Raw genomic sequence first — 19,894 nt, 5'->3', positions numbered from 1 at the left:
CTCTTTTACGTCAAATCTATGAATAGCGTTCATATACTTTGAGCAGGCAAACGTGACTTTCACAAAATAAAAAGTGCGATTATAAATTCGGACCTCCTCTAGGATAATTCCCACCCATTGTAACGTTAAAGCCTGCAACAATTCACGTTATAAGAGTTGCGAATTATCCTACATTGGGTGCGAATTTATCATCTGCCAAAAAAAATCCCTTAAGCATGTTACCAATTGTAACGTTGAAGCCTGCCACAATTCACGTTATAAGAGTTGCGAATTATCCTACATTGGGTGGGAGTTTATCATCTGCCAAAAAAAATCCCTCAAGCATGTTACACGATTTGAGGTGGATTGATGTCACTACAAGATATGTGACTTTAGTCAAGAGAAAAGTACGGATTCAGGCTCATGTTTCGAGAAATTATGGATTACGGACACCTTTTAAAACGATAATGAAACACGGGCTAATCTTCAAAATTGGGTGATGAAAAGACCCTGATACCCTTATGACACCGACAGAGTCCTCCTTTTTCATTACTGCCTATTAAATTGGAGCGTTTTACGAGGTTTCTTTTGATTTGTTTGAATGTGTATTTGAAACGACAGAACCTTGGGTTCATTTCTATCTTGGCCGTCGGAAATAACTAGAGACGGATGGATGGTTGACACGTGTTGGAAATTTTTTTGGAATGCTGACGTTATCTTTTCTCACTTCTCTTTTGGCTTAGAGCGGTAAAGTTATTGAATACGTCTCTTTTGGCTTAGAATCTTTCCCCTTCTCTTTTGGTCCTCATTATTTACGCCGTCGTACCTCATTATTAAAGCCGGCGTACCCATGAATTCCGCCGTTGTACACCCTATTTCCGCTTACACCCTATTTCCGTCGGCGTACCCCATTATTTAGGCCGGCGTACCTATTATTTCTGTTAGCGTACACCTTATTTCTGCTTAAACTTTATTTCCGCCGGCGTATTCCTTTATTTACGCCGGCGTACCCATTATTTCCGCTGGCGTTCACCCTATTTCTGCTTACACCCTATTTCTGGCGGCGTTCTCTGCTAAAAGAGACGTGAGAAATAATAAAATATTCAATAACATTGTCATTCTAAGCCAAAAGAGACGTATTCAATAACGTTACTGTTATAAACCAAAAGAGAAGTGAGGACCAAAAGAGAAGTGAAAATATTTTAAGCCAAAAGAGACGTATTCAATAACGTTATCGTTCTAAGCCAAAAGAGAAGTGAGAAAAGATATTGATTGACTTTGGGTTGTTAGCGTTCCAAAGAGTTTTCCAACACGTGTCAAACATCCATCCGTCTCTAGTTATTTCCGACGGGTAAGATAGGAATGAACCCAAAGTTCTGTCGGTTCAAATACACATTCAAACGAACCAAAAGAAGCCTCGTGAAGCGCGCTAATTTAAGAGACAGTAATTGAAAAGGAAGACTCTGTGGATGTCAGAAGGGTACCAGGGTCTTTTGACCACCCGATTTTGAAGATTAGCCCGTGCTTCATTCTTGTTTTAAAAGGTGCCATAATCCGTAATTCCTCGAAACATGTCTCCTTCAAAGACACCTCCATTGCCTCGTTATCCTCGCTACAGCTCTACGTGTCTTTCCTTACTCCACTCATTCTAGTAGCCCCTTTCTATAAAGGTCCTAACTCTGTCACACCCATTCAATATTGGTTGTAGTATTAGTAATAGTGGCTACAAAAAATGGGGATTTCAGATCTCTATGGTAAAATAATGGGTCCCATTTCAGAAGGGTGTTCATGGTGGTGGGAGATGAACAATTCTAAAGATGAATTCACAAACTTAGTTCTCATGGTTTCTCTTGCAGTGATGACAATTGCCTGGTACATAGTTTTAATCAAGAAATGGAACAATGGAGGCCGAGAATTACCTCCGGGGCCAAGAGGCTTGCCCTTGGTTGGGAGCCTTCTTTTTCTCGACCCAGAGCTCCATCGTTACTTTGCCAAATTAGCTCGAACCTATGGTCCGATCATGAGTCTCCGACTTGGACACAAGCTTTGTGTCGTAGTTAGTTCATCATCACTGGCAAAGGAGGTGCTCAAAGACCATGACTCCATCTTTGCCAATCGTGATGTGCCCATTGCAGCCCTAGTTGCAACTTATGGTGGCCAGGATATGGTGTGGTCTGCTTACAACTCACACTGGCGCATGCTCCGCAAGGTATGCTTTAGGGGTACTACTCGGGTTGGTTTTCTTTTTCTTTTTTTTATGACATAGGGTATCCCCACCCAATTTTAGGGAGCAAACTCATGACTTCAAGCCAAAGAGCCACACCCCCGTCAGGGTTACTCGGGTTGATTTTTGAGAATTGGGGTCGAGCTTTTACCACCAAATTGGGTCGGGTTCAGTTTGATTCCACTTCATTTTTTTTAGAAAAAGCTCAACCCGACTCGACCCAAGTTCCACACCTATGTTGAAGTATAAATGATTAAATAACACCAACTCTAACAACTTAATTGGAGTTATTGCCTCACCGTAGGTCATAGGTTCAAAACCCAACAACTCCTTGATATTAAAAAAACAACATGGCCAACCCAAAAAAGAGGGGTTACACACCTGAGGGGGCAGTGTTGAAGTATAAACGATTAAATAACACCAACAATATCAGCTTAAGCTTTTGGAGTAATTGGTTGTTTCTTCACATTGTATGTTTTGAAATGTTTTAATTTTTTGAAAGGATGGTATTGTTTGCAAAATTCCAATTTAGGTTTGAGGGATTTGTGAAGAGTAATGCTAGGGACACCGAGAGTACCACCGAAAAGGGGACTGAACAAATTGATTATTTCCACATCGTCACAAGTGACCTGCGCAATCCCTTAAAATCAGGACCCCTGCTCGTTGGTACTCTGGGTCTCCATATCATTTTCCATTTGTGAAAGACCACCTTTTTTTTTTTTTTTTTCAGTTGTGAAAGACCACCTTGCCTGAGCATATTGTGCAAAAGAGACCACCTACTAACAAATTTCCAGGAAAAACTAGAGTAGAAAAGTACTCTTAAGACGTGGAAAAAATCAAAATACAATTTTAGCCTTAAACCCATATTAAGTAAATCAACCATAGTATGAAGTTATTTTTTGTTTTAACAATTTGCTTAGTCCAAGACCAATCTATTACCAATAATTTTGTTCTCATTTTATGATAAATTATTTAGGTTACTGGTATTGATACCAAGGTTTTAAATTTCAGTTTCGGGGGTAGTTTCAGTCCTCACCGAAACCGAAATTTTAGCCGAAATCCTGAAATTTTGGCTGAAATTCAGTAAAGGCGCTCGAAATATTGTTTTTTTTGGGCCGAAATTTCGGTAATTTCGGCTGAAAAATTAATATTTTATTAAAAAATTTGCAGAAATTTCTGAAATTTCAGCAATTTCGGTTTTGGAACATTTCGGTTTCGGTCCTCACCAAATTAAGAGAATCTATATCCCTTTACTCCTGTATCTTCTATATTAGGTACATGCAAACGGATCCCAAGTGAACTTTCCCATCAAATTAAGAGAAAAAGAAAATAAAAGAAATGAGAATCTACATCCCTTTACTCCTGTATCTTCTATATTAGGTACATGCAAACGGAATTAAACTTTAGTGGACTTCTATCAAATCCTTTTTGAAATATTTTTCAAAATTACCCTTGCACATTTGAAGGTCTTTAACCATCTTAAAGAAATGACATTACAACGTGCTTCTAAGCTATGATTCAAGATTAATTGATTGATTGATCTGCACATTATTTTCAACTAGGTCTGCGTAAGAGAAATGCTAAACAACGCCAACCTCAACTCTTTAAACGCTCATCTCCAACAAGAAGTTCACAAGATGTTGTGTGACATGTATGCTAAGGCCGGAACCCCAATTACAATCCGAGAGAAGATGTTTGAAGTAATTTTCAATGCAATTACAAGCATGTTGTGGGGAGGTACGCAAAAAGTGGAGAAGAGCACTGCCGAGTTTAGACAAGTGGTAGAGGAAGCTGTTCTTCTTTTGAGCAAACCCAACATTTCGGATCTTTTCCCTGTTCTAGCTCCATTCGATATACAAGGAGTGGTTCGTAAAATGAGGAAGCTCTCGTTTTGGCTTGATCAGATTCTTGACACCGTCATAGATCAAACGTTAGATATGAATCAGAGTGAAGAGGGTGGAAGGAAGCAAGAAAGTAGGAACTTCCTACAGGTACTTTTGCGGCATAAAGAAGATGAAGACCCCATATCCACCACCAAAATCAAGGGCTTGCTCACGGTAATTCTCTTTCGAAAAATGAAACATGTTCAAAGGATAAAAGATTAATTAACGCCTTCTCCAACGGCTTAAGCTTCTGGAGTAATCGGTAGTTTCACATGGTATAGAGAGGCCACATGTGCCATGTGTACGTCAACCCTAAAACGAGGGCCACACGTGAGGGGGAGTGTTAAAGTATAAAAGATTAAATAACGCCTTCTCCAACGGCTTAAGCTTTGGAGTAATTGGTAGTTTCACAAAACCCATCTGTATGGTTGCACAATTTTTGGGGTTTACTTGGAGTTTTGACCAATTTTGGAGTGCCATGTGGCATGACATTTGTCTCCTAGAAAACTAATTGAAAATATATATTTTTGCCGGCGATGATATTTTCAACTACGCATTTGCCCCGCTTTTAATGTGATTTGACGTCAAAAAGTAGCGGTGCAACTCAGGTTGGGTCGGGTTGAAGCCAACCCTAACCCAACCCGAGATAGCATTCCCTCAACCCTAACCCGACCCAACCCTAGGGTCGGGTTGAGGATGGTCAACCCTAACCTAACCCGCCTCCAAATCTGGTTGGGTTCGGGTTGAGCCGGGTTGGATTCGTGTTCATATAGGGCCAAACAGGAAAAAAAACATAATCCTAAGAAAATCATGATAAAATTAGAGGATGGAGGTCGGGTCGGGTTGCCAAGGCCTTAGCCCTAACCCAACCCAGGAAAATACCAACCCAACCCGAGCCAAAATTGGGTTGAGCCATACCCAAGTTGCACCCCTATCAAGAAGCGTTAAAGTTGCCCATTGTTCACGTTATAAGGGGGCCAATGCTTACCACGGAGGGTTGGTGGGGCCCATTGTTCACATTATAGGGGGGCAATGCTTACCGCCGGGGCGGGGTGAAAATATCATTGCCCTCTTTTGCTTAGTAGAGTTTCTATATATGCTAATGGCACCACTACTGTATTACTTTTTTTTTGGGCAGTGATATTTTCCCCCCTTTAACAGAAACCGTTGACTGTTAAGTCATTTGGAGTTAACGGTAGCTCCTTCACCCCTAACGATATCTGTTCAAGAGAGGGGTATCCATCAGAGCGGGGGAAAATGTCACTGCCCGTGTTTAGTTTTTTTTTCTTTATTTTTGTTTTTAGTAATGACACACCGTACCGTGTGCTAGGAAATTACAGCTGTTGACAACCAAACGTTAATGACCGCAATACAATGAGACAATTTAGTTGCTATTGCACCTGTTGATTATTTTCGTTGTCTTGTCGCACTGTACAAGACAACTACATGCAACCAAATTGAACCATGTGGAATGCTTTTTGGGCCAGTCAAATTGCAGGGATATCTCTCGTGACTGACAAATTTATTTGGTATAAAAGATAAACGGAAAATGATAAAAAAAAAAAAATGTACCTTTTGTCTGAAATTGTCGGAAAAGGAGACTCTTTTCTAAATTACCAAAGAGGGGAGGAGGGAGAAAACTTAGTCTAATTGGGGATGAAAATACTCCCTTTCCCTCTTGCCAAAGTTACCCATCCAATCATCCCTTTGCACATTTTCCAACACTCACCTTTACCTTGTTGTCATGATTGCTACATTTTTACCTTCTTCAACCCCTTCTTAAAGCCAAAATAAAGGTTCGTAGTGCTAAATAGTGGTTCTTATTGTTAAAATAGTGGTTCGAAGTGCTAAATAGTAGTTCTTTAGTGTTAAAACAGTGTTTGGGAGTGTTAAATAGTGGTTTTAACTAACTAAATAGTAGTCCTTAGTGTTAAAACAGTGCTTTGGGAGTGTTAAATAGTAGTTCTTATTGTTAAAATAGTGGTTCTTAGTGTTAAATAGTGGTTCTTTCGTGTTAAAACAATGCTTGAGAGTTTTAAATAGTTGTTATAAGATGTTAAATAGTGGTTATTAGTATTTAAATAGTGGTTTGGAGTGCTAAATAGGGGTTCTTTAGTGTTAAAATAGTGGTTTGGAGTGTTAAATAGTTCTTTTGTGTTAAAACAGTGGTTCTTTTTATTAAATAGTGGTTCTTTAGTGTTAAAATAGTGCTTGGGAGTGTTAAATAGTGGTTCTTAGTATTAAAATTGTAGTTTTGAGTGCTAAATAGTGGTTCTTAGTGTTTAAATAGTGGTTTGCAGTGTTGAATTGGGGTTCTTTACTGTTAAAACAGTAGTTTGGAGTGTAAAACAATGGTTCTTTATGTTAAATAGTGGTTCTTTAGTGTTAAGACATTGCTTAGAAATGTTAAATAGTGGTACTAATTAACTAAATAGTGGTTCTAAGTGTTAAAATATTTGTTTTAAGTGTTGAGTAGTAGTTCTCAGTATTTAAATAGTAGTTTTTTTAGGGTTAAAACAGTGCTTGAGAGTGTTAAATAGTGGTTCTAAGTGTTAAAATAGTGGTTTTGAGTGCTGAGAAGTGGTTCTTAGTGTTCAAATAGTGATTTGGACTACTAAATAGGGGTTCTTTAGTGTTAAAACAGTAGTTTGGAGTGTTAAATAGTAGTTCTTAGTATTAAATAGTGGTTCTGTAGTGTTAAAACAGTGCTTGCGAGTGTTAAATAGTGGTTCTAATTAATTAAATAGTGGTTCTTAGTGTTAAAATAGTGATTTTGAGTGTTAAATAGTGGTTCTTAGTGTTTAAATAGTGGTTTGGAGTGATAAATAGGGGTTTTTAGTGTTAAAATAGTGGGTTGGAGTGTTAAATAGTGGTTCTTAGTGTTTAAATAGTGGTTTGGAGTGTTAAATAGTGGTTCTTAGTGTTGAAATAGTGGTACTTATGGTCAAAACAGTGGTTCTTAGTGTTAAAACAGTGCTTGGGATTGCTAAATAATGGTTCCAAGTAACTTAATAGTGGTTATTAGTGTTAAAATAGTGGTTCAAAGTAACAAAATAATGGATCAAAGTAACTAAATAGTGGTTCTTAGTGTTAAAATAGTGGTTCATTCATTCCTATCTTGCAGGATTTGTAAATATGGTAGAGCGAAGGGCTTCCTTTATGCTCACGTTGATGGATACTTAAAGGATACAATATCCATTGAATACATTGGCGGGAAAAAGATGCTTCTAATAGTGAACCAAAAAATTAAATTCCTGGAATTGGAGTCCCTAATTCACAACAAAATAGGAACTATAGGAACTGAAGTTGCAATGTCTATAAATTGTTGGTATATCCGAGACCCATTTCAAATCATTCTATATGATATTGGAAATGATGATGACCTTGAGCTGGTGATAATGTGATTAATTCTATGACCTCTATATAACTAAAGAGTATAGAGTTGAAGGAAGTAATTCAGTGGCCCGTATAAATCTCGGTGTCCCTCCTTATTGTACTCCGATTGCACCGGCTTTGGGCCCCTTAATCAATTCTATTTCTACACTCCCTCCGATTGCACCAGTTTTAAGGGTTTCATGCTCATAAATGTTTCGCACATTTTTTCTTTTAAAAAAAACTGGAACGCAAGTTGACTTGTTTAGTTCTGGTGCCTCAGTTGGGAAAAGACAGTTACAAGTTGACCTATATGTTGAGTTGTTTAGCTCTGTTGGTCTCTGTTGATAACAATCGACTTCTTTTTTTTAAAAAGAAAAATAAAACCTTTGAACCACTATTACAATTGTTTTGAATGTTTAAACCACTATTGGCACCCTCTGAACCACTATTACAACTATTTTGAATAATTGAACCACTGTTGACACCCTCTAAACCACTATTACATAATTTGAACCACTATTACATAGTCTAAACCCTATTACAACTATTAACAATGTTTAAACCACTATTGAAACCCTCTTGATGCAAGCCTCTCCTAGGCTTATTGGACTAAGGATCGGGAGAGTGACAGACACACACTCAAATGTTCAACAACTCGGATACAAGAAAAATAGATTTATGCAAGCTCAGTAAAATGAGCTTATCTCCCTTGATATAGATCGGAATAACTTGATTCAAAAGCCAAAATTTCAAGAACTGAAAGCTCTACAACTTTGCGGACAAATATTTTCTCATATTATCATCATAGGGTGCTCAAAAAATTACTTGAAGTGGACAAAAGCGAATGGACAGAATTCTAAAAAATAGAGTGGGATATGATAGGAAAGATAACAACTTCAATGGCTACTCTTCAAGGTTGCCAAGGAAGGTGGGTAACATCAATTCTTCCAGATTGATGGTTGCAACTCTTCAAGGATGCAAATGATAGGGAAAGCTCATCCTCTTCAAGGAAGGAGTGAAACTCTTCTAGGTTTCAAGGATGAATTCTTCAAGGTTCAAGGGAAAATGCACTAAGTAAATTTTCATTCAATATTCAACTAATACTCTATTACATATGTTTGATACTCTTCAAATAGAGAAATACATGAGAAAATTCGTTCAAACTAGTCCACTAACTAGTTTAGGGACTCACATACATCATTAATAGTTTAGAAACTCTAAACACATTAACTAGTCAAAGCTAGCAAATACAGTCTACCAAAATAGCTATAACTCGGCAACCACTAAGCCAAATTAAGACCATGAATATCCGTTGGAAAGATAATTCAAAGACCTACAACTTCCTAGTTAAGCATTTTCTCTGATTCGTCAATCGAGAGGTCCAAAAATGGGCTCCAAAGAGTGGTCAGACTCATTAATGCGGGAATCCAGCTCGATCGGCGTGTCCATGGTGGTCTTTATGCTCAATGGATTCAAGTTGGACATGAGCCTTGTGTTGGGCTTGGATGCGGGCTGACCTTCTCACTTGCTTAGGATGGTTCATTTGGGCTTCAAACTTGTCAACCTCATGGGTGTGGGCTGCATCATTCGCCCCTTGTTTGAAAGAATTCGTCTATGAATTTGAGGTATCATCATCAGTGGAATCTCCCATATAAGGTGTCAAATGGCGGACGTTAAACACATCATGTATCTTCATATGGGAAGGAAGCTTGAGACGATACGCATTGGGATTGATGCGTTCAAGTACTTCAAGTGGACCAAGCTTTCTATCACTAAGCTTGTTGTAGCTTCCAACGGGGTGATGTTCTGGTGGCAAGTAAGCCCAAACAAAATCTCCAAGTTCAAATATGACTTCACGACGCCTCTTATCAACAGCCTTCTTATAGGTTTCAGATTTACTTTCCAGCTTACGATGAACATCTTCATGTATAAGCTTTATTTGAGATACAAAATCTTCAACTTGGGCAATGGGATTTTTAGCAAATGGAATAGGTGCAAGATCTAGTGCTGACTTGGGTTGTCGCACATAGATAACCAAGAAAGAGCTCCAACTTGTAGAACGGTTCACCGAACTGTTGTAAGCAAATTCTCCAAGTAATAGGCGGTCTTCCCAAGAACGGGGATTGTCATCAATCAAGGTTCTCAACAAATTTTCCAATGATCGGTTTATAACTTCTGTTTGCCCATCAGTTTGAGGGTGGAACATAGTACTATACTGCAGTGTGGTCCCAATACTCTTCCATAACTGACGCCAAAAGTGACTAAGGAACTTCGTGTCTCGGTTTGAAGTGATGGTATTTGGTACTCCATGCATTCTGAAGATTTCTTTGAAAAATAAGCTAGCAATGCGTGAGGCATCTATAGTCTTTCGGCAAGGTATGAAATGTGCCATTTTGGAAAATCTATCAATGACCACAAATATGGAATCCATTCCTCGGTGTGTCCGTGGCAATCCAAGGACAAATCTATGGATATATCCTCCCACGGTGCATGTGGTATAGGCAAAGGCAAATAGAGACCGACATTTGTAGCTTGTCCTTTATCAATTTGACAATTTCGGCATCTCATAACATAACGATGTACATCCCGTTTCTGATGTGGCCAAAAGTACTTTGCTGAAACGAGTTGGAGAGTTTTGTCATGACCGAAATGACATTCATTATGTATCTCACCAATCACCTTTTGCCGAAGAGAGCAATCCAATACACAAGCAATTTCCTTTGAAGAGAAAACCATCACATAAGGTGAAATCAGCAAGTTTCTTATCTTGAGCATCTGATATGAGTTTGGAAAGATATTCATCATCCATGTACAATTGTTGGAAGGAGTCAAAGCCGAGCACGGTAGTGCGCATGATATTGAGCAAGCTTTTCTTTCGGCTAAGAGCATCGGCAACCTGATTTTGTACACCCGCTTTGTGCTTGATGTTGAAGGTGAAATCTTGAAGATATTCTGCCCATTTTGCACGTCGAGAATTGAGCTTTTGCTGACCTGAAATGTACTTCAATGCTTCATGGTCAGTGTACAAAATAAATTCTCTATGAATTAGATATTGTCTCCAATGTTCAAGTGTGCGAAACAAGGCATAAAACTCCAAATCATTGGTACTATATTTGATCTTGGCACCATTCAATTTCTCACTGAAGAATGCAATGGGACGTCCTCCTTGACTTATAACTCCTCCTACGCCGGTTTCAAATGCATCACAATGAACCTCAAAAATGAGATCGAAGTTGGGAAGCGCAAGGACCGGGGCTATACATAACTTTTCCTTGAGTTGTTCAAAGCTTCTTTGGGCTTCAATGGTCCACTCAAAAACACCTTTTCTTCATACAAGAAGTGAGTGGGGCAGCAATAGAACTGAAGTGTGCAATGAATCGTTGGTAGAAGGAAGCTAGGCCATGGAAACTTCGAACTTCATGCACGTTTGTTGGTGTTGGCCATTCTTGGATCACCTTGATCTTGGCATCATCAACTAGAATCCCTTCTCTTGAAATGTTAAATCCAAGGAATAGGATTTGTGGCACCATGAAGTAACACTTTTCAAGGGCTGCATATAAGCGTTCTTGCCTTAGCAAGCGTAACACATCTTGAAGGTGCTGCAAGTGCTCATTAGTAGTCTTGCTATAAATCAAAATATCATCAAAATAAACAACAACAAAACGTCCAAGATACGGCTTTAGAACCTGTGTCATGAACCTCATGAAGGTGGAAGGTGCATTGGACAATCCAAATGGCATGGCTAGCCATTCAAATAGTCCATCTTTGGTCTTGAATGCCGTCTTCCATTCATCTCCGTACTTGATTCGGATTTGATGATATCCACTCTTTAAATCTAACTTTGAGAAGATGGTGGCACCGAAAAGTTGGTCCAAGAGATCATCAAGGTGAGGGATCGGAAAGCAGTATTTGATGGTGATTTTGTTGATGGCTCTACTATCATCACACATTCTCCAAGTCCCATTTTTCTTAGGCACCAAAAGGGCTGGAACGATACATGGGCTGAGACTCTCCCTTATGAAACCTTTATTCAATAGTTCCATGATTTGCCGTTGTAGTTCTTCATGCTCCACCGGACTCATCTGATAGTGAGCTAGGTTGGGTAAAGATGCACCGGGCAGCAAGTCAATTTGGTGCTGAATGTCTCTCATGGGGGGAAGGCTAGATGGAAGGTCTAATGGAAATACATCTTTAAATTCTTCCAAAAGAGGCTTGACTTGGTTCGGAATGATTGGTGCAACCACATCTCCAATATCAGACTTGTTAAGTAAGATGTATATAACACTATCCCCTTCCATAGCACTCTTTACATCTTTCATCACTAGAAAATTAGAGGATGGGGAGTTTTCAATCAAAGGAGTTTGAATTGGCTCTTTACTAGGTGCTAAAGTAATCTTCTTTCCTTCATAGTCAAAAGAATAAGCGTTGCGATACCCGTCATGGATTGTTTTCTTATCAAATTGCCATGGACGGCTAAGGATGATATGACTACAATCCTTAGGTATAACATCACACCATATCTTGTCAAAGTAGTGGAAGCAATAGAAAGATTGACAAGACAACGTTTGGAAACGGTTACCTCCATACCCCGCTTCAACCAAGACATCTTGTAAGGGGTTGGATGTTCTTTCAACTCCAATTTCAACTTCTTTGCTGCCACCTCAGATATTACATTTTCACAACATCCGCAATCATTGATTAATCGACATACGTTTCTAGAAACGGTGCATGCCGAGTGAAAAATGTTGTTGCGAAGCCAACGATTTCCAGCTTCTTGTTTTGGAGTTAGAAAAAATTTCCGCATCATAAGGAGCTCACCGGCATCGGCATTAAGCACTTGCTCATCCTCTGAGTTACTTTCATCATCCTTTGGGTCAATATCAGCATCTTCCTCACCCGGATCATCATATTCATTTTCCACAAGTAATGCTTTACCCGCTTGTCGCTTCCGACAATTGCTAGCACGATGTTCTATCTCAGCACATGAATAACAACGTATACCGGTTGTAGAGCTTTGACCGGTAGGAGGGGGCTGATAAAAACCTTAGGCTGGGTAGGGGCTTTGTTGATGCTAGTGGGGTGTGCACTTGTGTTGCCGGCTTTAGTGGTGCCAACCGAACCTTGAACTGTTCGGTTTGTGAAAGATGTGCATTGTGGTTTTCGAGAGCGCGAACGCTCCACCTTAAGAGCTCTTTGGTGTGCATCTCCCAAATCTCAGATGTCAAGAACATCAAGGGTGTCTTGGATATGAAGTTGAAGGCCTCCAAAATACTTGTTCACAAGCATCTCCTTCGGGTCTTGAATATTGTTGCAAATTACTAACTCATTGAATTCATTGGTGTATTGGTCTACCGTTTGCGTTCCTTGCCTCAAATTTTGGTACCGTTGGTACAGATCTCTCTTATAACTTTTGGGAAGGAAGTACTTGCGGATCTTGTCCTCCATCTTTCTCCATCGAGTGATAGGATCTTTGCCGGCGGAGTGGCGGGTTTGCTTCTCACGTCTTCACCAAGCTATGGCCTTGCCTTGGAATAGCATGGCAATGATGCCAACACGACGCTCTTCCGAGATATTTCTATGCTCAAAAACTTCATTCACAAGTGTTAACCAATCAATGATTTCATCAGGAGAATCAGTTCCTAGAAATTCTGGAATGTATCTCTTGATTTCCTTTTCCCAATCCGGTTCTCGAACACCTTGTGTGTGGAGTTGGGGGCGCTTTCCTTGTCGCAAAGATTGAACACTTTCTAAAGAAGAAGAATCACCACTGGTTCTTCCGGATCTGGAATGGGGTGGAGGATTGTTTGCTTCAGCACGAAGACGTTCAACTTCTCGAGTCAAATCATTGATTTGTTGTTGCATATGCTGCTACAAGTTTTCAGCAAGTGTGTGTACTTCATCCAAGAGGATTGTTTTACCACCTCGACGTCGGGCTCTTCTTGGAGGCAATGTCCTCTCCTCCAAACTTTGATACCAAAATGATGTAAGCCTCTCCTAGGCTTCTTGGACTAAGGATCGGGAGAGTGACAGACACACACTCAAATGTTCAACAACTCGGATACAAGAAAAACAGATTTATGCAAGCTTAGTACAATGAGCATATCTCCCTTGATATAGATCGGAATAACTTGATTCAAAAGCCAAAATTTCAAGAATTGAAAGATTTACAACTTTGCTGACAAATGTTTTCTCAAATTATCATCATAGGGTGCTCGAAAAATTACTTGAAGTAGACAAAAGCGAATGGACAGAATTCTGAAAAACAGAGTGGGATATGATAGGAAAGATAACAACTTCAATGGCTACTCTTCAAGGTTGCCAAGGAAGGTGGGTAACATCAATTCTTCCAGATTGATGGTTGCAACTCTTCAATGATGCAAATGATAGGGAAAGCTCCTACTCTTCAAGGAAGGAGTGAAACTCTTCTAGGTTTCAAGTATGAACTCTTCAAGGTTCAAGGGAAAATACACTAAGCAAATTTTCATTCAATATTCAACAAATACTCTATTACATATGTTTGATACTCTTCAAATAGAGAAATACATGAGAAAAATCGTTCAAACTAGTCCACTAACTAGTTTAGGGACTCACATACATCATTAATAGTTTAGGAACTCTAAACACATTAACTAGTCAAAGCTAGCAAACACAGTCTACCAAAATAGTTATAACGCTTCAACCATTGAGCCAAATTAAGATCATAAATATCCGTTGGAAAGATAATTCAAAGACCTACAACTTCCTAGTTAAACATTTTCTTTGATTCGTCCATCTAGAGGTTCCAAAATGGGCTCCAAAAGGTGGTCAGACTCATTAATGAGGGAATCCAGCTCGATCGGCGTGTCCATGGTGGTCTGCTCAATGGCTTCAAGTTGTACATGGGCCTTGTGTTGGGCTTGGATGCGGGCTGACCTTCTCACTTGCTTAGGATGGTTCATCTGGGCTTCAAACTTGTCAACCTCATGGGTGTGGGCTGCATCACCTTTGAACCACTATTACCACTATTAACAATGTTAAACCACTATTAGACCATTTGAAGCACTATTATAAATATTTTCATTGATTGAACCACTGTTGACACCCTCTGAACCACTATTACAGTTATTTTGAATGATTGAACCACTGTTGATACCCTCTTAACCACTATTACAAATATTTTGAATGATTGAACCACTGTTATTTTGAACAATTGAACCACTGTTGATACCCTCTTAACCACTATTACAAATATTTTGAATGATTGAACCACTGTTGACACCCTCAGAACACTATTACATCATCTGAACCACTGTTACAACTATTGACACTCTCTGAACCACTATTACACGATCTGAACTGCTATTGAGACCCTCACTACCACTAAACACCCTTTGAACCACTACTGAGACTCTTAAACAGTATTGAGACCCTCTGAACCACTTTTACAAACTATGAGCCACTATTGAAACCATCATAGCCACTATAACACCTTCTGAACCACTATTGAGACCATCTGAACCACTATTACAATCTTTGAACTACTATTGAAACCCTCACATCCACTATTACACTCTCTAAACCGTTATTACAATGTTTGAACCACTTTTGAGACCCTGTGAACAACTATTACACCCTCTGAACCACTATTGTACCTATCTAGGATGTTTGAACCGCTATTGAGACCCTATGAGCTACTATTGTACCCTTGAAACCACTATTATAGCCATTTTGAATGTTTGAACTACTATAGAGACTCTCTGAACCACTATCGCTAGGAAAGAGAAGGAGAAGGTAAAGTTAAAATAACAAAAAGTAAAAAAGTAAGGTAAAAAGGCTCCAAAGGGGGTATTTTCGTCCTGAAATGGGCTAAGTTTATTCCTTCCTTCCTTCCTTCTTTGATAATTTAGAAAACAACCCCATTTTCTACAATTTTAGACAAAAGGTACATTTTTATGATATTTTCCCAAAGATAAATGTGTTGGAAAATGCTAAAAAGAAAGTCACTTTTGCACGCTTTCCTAGAAGAATCTTTAGAACAATGTCCAAGGAAAAAGACGAACAACTAGGGTCATGAATCACAATACGGAGGACAAACTCAAAACAAGCAAAAAAAGCAAGAGAAAGAAAATACATGAGCTGGATTTGCAATTGGTGGGGTCTTGAGAAACACTTGATCCCTACAACAGGATCCCACACTAAGGTGAAGCCTTGTTTACTGTGATCCATTCTTTTTCCTCCTTTGTATGATTATATCCGTTGATAAAATATAATTTCATACAGATTATTTCACTGAGAAAAATTTGATCCGATGATCCAGGCCCTTCATCCATTTGTCTCGTTTTTGGTTCTTGACAACAATAAGTGGAAATGTTGACTGATGCACGTGATGCTCATTCAGGATGGGACCAAGACCATTTGAGTCACCTCATCATGTTCTGTAGGAGCAACGGTCTTGATTCACAAGCATGCTCCCCGTAAAGCTCTCGTTTCATCAAACTTCCGCCCAATAAATACATTTACACCCTCTCTAGTTTCTGACACATCCACTTCAACCCCTATAGTTTAAAAAGTGACAAAGACATCCCCTCTAGTTTCGTTTACTTTAAGGTTTGCCCCCTCAGCTGAAGGTTCGTCCATAGATTGAAGGGTTAGGATGATCCGATGGAGCTGATTATTTGGGCACACCCTATCTATGTCAGGACCCATCAAATGAACGCTTTGGATCATCCAAATAATGTGGGCCCATACCCGAATCCAAAGCAAGTGAACCCCTGAATTAGAAAACCCCTGAATTTCTTTCTCCTTAAATTAAACTGCCACATAAATTGAAAAAGTATCCTAGGCTTTTGATCGCACTAGCTGAGAGTGCAGTGACATCCAACTACTGTTAGGTGTGTTGGTACATCTAAACTTATATTCCATGTACTTCATACATTTGAAGCTTTGCTATTTGAAATTTCACTGTGGGTCCGTTTGGTTGCCACCGAAATTGGGTATCCATCAGAGATAGGTGGAAAATGTTGTCATTTTTTCTTTCCTAACATTGTTCGGCTGGCTAGGCCGGTAACCCTACAATCCTTATCAGTATCAACACTCTACTTCGCATTTATTTTATTATTATTATTTTTACAACTAGCGTGTTGATCACTGTTAGTCACAAATTATGTGACATTTACCATCAATATGCATGTACCCATCTCATATCTCTCCTAGTTGATCACAAATTTGAGATCCTTCGAGTTCTGGTTTTTTATCAGGACTTTGTGTCTGCGGGAAATGACACAACTGCAACCGCACTTGAATGGGCAATGGCCGAGTTGATTGACCACCCAGAGGTAATGAGGAGAGCCCAAGAGGAATTAGACCAAGTGTTGGGGATGAGTACTAGAATAGAAGAGACCCATTTGTCTAAATTGCACTATTTGAGCGCGGTGGTAAAGGAAGTTATGAGATTGCACCCAGGGGGCTCAATCTTGCTACCCCATTCTCCAAGCCAATCGTGTGTCGTGGGTGGGTATACGGTCCCCAAGGGAGCTCAAGTCTTGGTGAATGTATGGGCCATACAAACGGACCCAGAGGCCTGGGACAATCCCTTTGAGTTCAAACCAGAGAGGTTCTTGATGGGTACTAGCAAATGCGATTATAGTGGCAATGATCTCCGTTATCTTCCGTTTGGGTCGGGGAGGAGGATATGTGCAGGATTGGCTTTGGGTGAGAGGTTGCTAATGTATACATTGGCATCAGTCTTGCATTCGTTCGATTGGCGATTGCCAGAGGGGACAAAGCTCGATCTCTCTGATAAATTCGGTATGATTCTAAAGATGGCAACACCACTTGTTGCGATCCCTACGCCAAGATTATCCAACTTAAAGCTTTATACTTAGCATACTTCAAAAACTATGACCTGTAATGTATTTGAATGTAGCGTGTTCTCTCTTTCTAGCATACTCCAAAAATAATGATCTATAATTGCAAGTAGTGCTCTCTCTCTCTAGCATACTAGAGATTATGATCAATAATGTATTGGAAGTAGTGCGTGAGAGATGTTATGTAACTGGAAATTTCCCAAATTTAAAGGAGCTATGTCCCTTCCATAAGGGTAGATTAGTATGAGTAAATGTGCCATTTTTCCTGAGAAAAGATATTCACCCTCCTTGTATTTATTATGACACTTATCTCTTTATCTTACACTTCTCCCTTATTGGTTGTTTGATGGTCTTACAGTTCTAAAAATCTATTAACAGACAATTTTACAAAGTACAAGACAAAAGGGCTGTGCCATTAAAATAACAAGTGTGGATATCCTTTTCATTTTAAACAAGTTAAACTTATAATTTCACTTCGACTCCCTTTGCTCTCTCTAATGGGAGCAATTTAGTTTATTTTTCTTTAATGTTAGTTGAGGTTTGGCGAGACTCTCATCAGTTTCTAAGGAACAGGAGAAAATATAAGGATTATTTTTTGAGGATTTTTTTACAATAGATCACTCATCCAAAGCTGCATTATCAAATAACCACCTCTCTTTTCAAGATATACGAAAGACCCCGTATTGTTTGAACTTTTATTTCAAAAGGCCAAATAATGTTGCCAAGTGGTGTCTGATGGAAACCCGAGTAACAATGGTCTTTGTATAAGAAGATGAAGAAACTACCCTTCATATATGTAGTAAAAAGATTAAAATACTTCCAATTTATGCCCTTGTTACATAGACATGTTAGGGAGAAAAAACGGCATCTAATGGGAGGCTGACCTGTGGTTCTGGGAGCCTTAAAGGCGATAAGGGCAGATGGAAAATTTCACAATCAAGAAAGACTGCAAAAGGAGAGATTAACCTTCCCCCGGCGCCGCCCGAACCAAACGAAGTGAGTGATTCAACACACTTCCCACCTCTTCTGGTCCGTCCCCTTCTCATTCTCCATCAAACTCTGTCCTCCCAATTTAGCCAAATCCATCGGTGGGGGACCCTCGAGGCCACAGGCGGGATGAGACCCGCTACCTCGATCTTCACATGAGATTGGCTCTCGGTGCTGCCCTCACAGTATGAGTGAGTTATGGTATGTGATACTATTTGATTTGGGATCCAGAAGACCCGAAACCAAGTTGTACCTGAATAAATGTCCCAACATAGATCCAAGGATCCGATGGGAAACTAAAGACTAGAGGCACCATCCAGGATGAAGGCTTGGAACCCATAAATAAGCTCTGTAATACGGATAAAGCATGTCCCAGAATGAATAGGTCCGTGCCTGGTTACAAATGGGGAAAGTGTTAGGCACCCCACTCGCCCGAGAAAACTCTGTCTCTAATGCCATTTTATTAGTTTTAAAGAATTTTGGGCGAAAATGTGTAAAATGGGAACAAACATCTCGAGAAGACGATCTATCTACTGAATACATAGCTCAGGGATGAGCAATCACATCCACAAAAGAAAGAAAAACCATCCACAACCTAAGGAGGGTTGATATCAGTTCTACATAACACATTGGAACGAACACTAGAATCCGCCGTCTCCTCCTCTCAAATATACAGACCACATATACAGAATAGATCAATAAATTAACCTCACATATCTAATGGGGAGGCAGGAGAAACTAATGCAACTCCAATATTGGATGACCCTGATGCCTGTCTCCACTATAGCCTAGCAGATATCATCGAAGGAAAGCAATAAATATCGACATGCTACAGCTAAGTAGATAATGAACATATATCATGAGATAACGATAAAGAAACAATAAGTAGATAATACTAACCGTTAAGCATGTGAATAAGCATGTGATCAAAGCAAACAGATAATGAACAAATATCAACCAGTAATACTACAACTAAGTATGAATAAGCATGTAATCAAAGCAAGAAAGCAATAACCAGTAGTATGCAAACGAATAATCAAGTATAAGCATGTGATATAAGAAAAGATGTGCTAAATAGATCAATCAGCAAATCAAAGAATCAAAGAATCAATAAAATGGTGAGCGGAAGAAAAGGGGTGAGACACGATAGGCTAGAAAGGGCAATCATCCTTGCATATCGCCTGTGTCCAATGAAATCAACTCTCGTGAGAGCGTCGATCTCAAAGTGTTGCCGACAAAGAGAGAACAACCTTTTCTTCCTTGTTATTGGTTGAAAACTATTTTTTCTTAGGTTTTTGAAAACCGTTTTATTATTTTTGAAATGCTTTTGAAAAAGGTTTTCGTTTGAAAGGTTTGACTGGACTTGGGTGGACCCAAGCTGCCTACGTACCCTGTAGAAAGTGATCAATCTAACGTAGTTCAGAAACAGTTTTTCGAAATACTTTCGTAGTGTTTTTTAAGTTGTTTGTGATTTTCGACGTTTTTAAGTATTTTTTTTATTGTTTTTATGTTTTTTCACCCTTTTAGCTAAAGGGGGCATCCAAGACTGATACCGTGATCCACTGCTTGGCGGAATGTCGACACTAAGGATAGAGTCCCTT

The 19,894-nt window shown here is 39.3% G+C and overlaps 1 protein-coding gene across 1 annotated transcript; it reads left to right on the top strand.

Moving 5' to 3' along the window:
- Nucleotides 1–1,672: 1,672 nt before the first annotated feature.
- Nucleotides 1,673–17,648, top strand: LOC143853439 (flavonoid 3'-monooxygenase-like). The gene is made up of 3 exons (XM_077363202.1): nt 1,673–2,188; nt 3,766–4,260; nt 16,698–17,648. Exons 1-3 carry the CDS (start codon nt 1,712–1,714, stop codon nt 17,322–17,324), a joined length of 1,599 nt encoding a protein of 532 aa, XP_077219317.1. The 5' UTR covers nt 1,673–1,711; the 3' UTR covers nt 17,325–17,648.
- The last annotated feature ends 2,246 nt before the right edge of the window (nt 17,649–19,894 follow it).

The sequence above is a fragment of the Tasmannia lanceolata genome, unplaced genomic scaffold (genome assembly GCF_043159265.1).
Source record: "Tasmannia lanceolata isolate RefF3 unplaced genomic scaffold, GAP_Taslan_0.1 ptg000019l, whole genome shotgun sequence".
Classification (NCBI taxonomy): Eukaryota; Viridiplantae; Streptophyta; class Magnoliopsida; order Canellales; family Winteraceae; genus Tasmannia; species Tasmannia lanceolata.
Note: the sequence above shows the minus strand (reverse complement) of the source record. Positions and strands in the feature narration are given on the sequence as shown.